Genomic DNA, 2,606 nt, shown 5'->3' with positions numbered 1-2,606 from the left:
TCCTCTCTTAAGGGCTCGTATCAAGGCGCTAAAGAACGCTTAAAACTTCATCTACATTGAGGATCAGTACTTCATCTACGTGCCAGAACTCCTGAAAGCAGTTATGGAGGTTTTGCCCAGAATTCAGCGCCTCGTTGTGGTTCTTCAGCCTCCCGATGCTCTGCTCATGGCGTGGATGGCTCTCTGGACGACTGTATGTTTGGGACATTCGCGTCCACGGATGAAGCGTGGAAGTGGCGCAGCTCCCACATCAACGACCGTCTCGACGATGCCAGAATTCTGGCCACTATCCGCAAGCCAACTCATGATGACCCTTTCCAGTTCCTGGGCATCAAATGGTTCGCGAAAGAACGACCTGCAGTGCTGTCGAGTATTATGCAGCAACGCGACTACCTCATCATGGAGGCGACGGGGTTAACTCGTGATTCCAAGGGCCAAAAGATCGGCTACTACCTCATGCACTCCATCTCGCTGCCTGGCGTCCCAGAGCTCACGGATCTCGGTATCATCCGTGCAAAGTTGAGCTTGTGCTTCATCGATCGCCAGAAAGGACCTGGTAAGGTCGAGAAATACGCTCGAAACTACAGTAATTCGGGAGGGAAGATCCCGGACCGCGTAGCTGCAGCAGTCGGAGCTGACGCCATCATCAGCGCGTCTCGTGTTGTCGACTACGCGTACGTCAAGAAACTCACGTGGTTCATGAAGGAGAAGGGTAAAGAGCAACGTGGATCTCGTCGCGAGTCAGGACAGACGAAGCCCAAGCGCTGCGAGACGTGCTACAAGAGTTTCAGTATGTTTGCACTCACGTCCACCAGTGCCTCGTGTCAAATCTGCCGTCGTGCGATGTGTGCCAAGTGCAGCGTTGTCAAGAAGATGACCGTCGACGTGTCGAACACGGGGGAAGTCAAGCAATGCACGCTGCGGTTCTGCTTGAATTGCCTCATGGAGGCAAAGGAGAAATCCGTGTGGGAGATGGCTCTCAGTGGCGTGGACACGGCGTCGGAGACCTCCTCTGCGTCTGGCTCAGGTTATCGGTAGAAAGATTAGTAGCTTGGATATATATCAAATATCTCGTAGAACCGTACGCCTGTTCTCTAAATAGACCGATGAGCTTAGATTAACCTAAATCTGGGACGACATCCCAGAATCTAATAGGAAAGTGGCTCCACCCCGTAGCAATCTGGGAGCCACCTTCACCCAGATTTTCCGCACTCACAGCGACGAAGGAAGAGGGTTCGTACGTGAGCTCACCGTGGCGGCGAAGGTAACATGTGGTCAACAAACGACAAAGTCACTAAGCTTACGAGTCACACATGCGATGTATAGTACTCTAAAAATTAAAGTTTTCACATACTCTATAATGACGTATAACGCTTAATAATATAATTCTCAGTGATAATAATTTAACCCTTTATCTACTATTATTCTCAGTTAGAATATCTCATCAGGGTGATTTACATTAGAAAAAAAGCGAGCCACCAGGCGTGCTGCTCAACTGGAGAAGGAATAAATTTGGAAATGAGATACTAGGTACGCGTAGGCTGAGAAAGTCTAATACGTTAGCCTCAAGAGATACTGCAAAAATTGCATTATATTAACGAGAGTGCATCAGTCCTAAATTAAAGAGTAATTAGCATTATTTGTTCATTTGAAGTAGAAATTCTAGGTAAACACGTTTACAATTGGTTTGTCCAGCAAGGACCGTTGGCGATACCAATAGCTCCTACCAGACAAAGCGAGTCCTTCTTTTTTAATCAGCAACTTTATAAAAAGAGGTGTTATGTATGAGAGGGAGCGTTGATGAGCATGCAAACGTGTATTGTACTAACAAACCGTAAGTACTAATGTGACGGGGTCACACAGCACCTTGCGCTAGAGGAAGTTATCTTCCGAGAGTATACAAACTCTCAGTGAACGGCAGTTCACTGGTCCCCTCTTTAATTAAAGAGAGCGAAGTGACCTAAATAAGGTAGATTGTAAACTGAGTATATTTATAGGTAGGTTAAGTTTGTGGTTAATACAAACTATCAGCTACCTATAGAAATGCAATGTCATTTAACCAATGGTTGGTTTTGAATGACCTTGGTACCTTGTACCAAATATCCCGGAGTATGACATGTCATACTCCTGAAGTGTGAAGTGTCACACTTCATGTAACCAGGGTACACTTAGTGCTACGTACCCCGTTACATCCTCCCCCACTTAGGTTCGGTTTACCGACCAATCAGAATGAAGAGATGTTCGTCACAAACTCTCATTCTCAAAGTCGAAAACCATCGACTCGGCCGCGCGAGCGCGGCGGAGGCTCACTTTACAGTTAGAGCCTCGAGCAGCAACCTGTGCGCTCTTCGTCAAGGTCTCCACTTCGACCGTTAACATGCCTCGTGGCACTGCTAAGAGCGGTGCTAAGACACGCTCCAAGGCTGCAGCCGGTAAGACGCAGGCCAAGAGCACTAAGCCTCACGGCAAAGGCTCTGCACTCAAGGAGGCTACTCAGGTGGCCTCCGAGGCGATCGGATCCTCGGGTGACGCGGCTGCGGACAAGCGCGCAAGCAGGCGCCGCAGTCCGTCGCCCTCGTCTTCAGACAATCGTCCGAACCCTCGGT

The 2,606-nt window shown here is 48.7% G+C and overlaps 1 protein-coding gene across 1 annotated transcript; it reads left to right on the top strand.

Moving 5' to 3' along the window:
• Positions 1–195: 195 nt before the first annotated feature.
• On the top strand, positions 196–1,038 carry PITG_20540 (uncharacterized protein; the record flags this gene model as incomplete). The annotated part of the gene is made up of 1 exon (XM_002895559.1): positions 196–1,038. The coding sequence occupies one exon, from the start codon at positions 196–198 to the stop codon at positions 1,036–1,038; it is 843 nt and encodes a 280-aa protein (XP_002895605.1).
• Positions 1,039–2,606: the final 1,568 nt, after the last annotated feature.

Source organism: Phytophthora infestans, genomic scaffold (assembly GCF_000142945.1).
Source record: "Phytophthora infestans T30-4 supercont1.160 genomic scaffold, whole genome shotgun sequence".
Lineage (NCBI taxonomy): Eukaryota > Oomycota > Peronosporomycetes > Peronosporales > Peronosporaceae > Phytophthora > Phytophthora infestans.
Note: the sequence above shows the minus strand (reverse complement) of the source record. Positions and strands in the feature narration are given on the sequence as shown.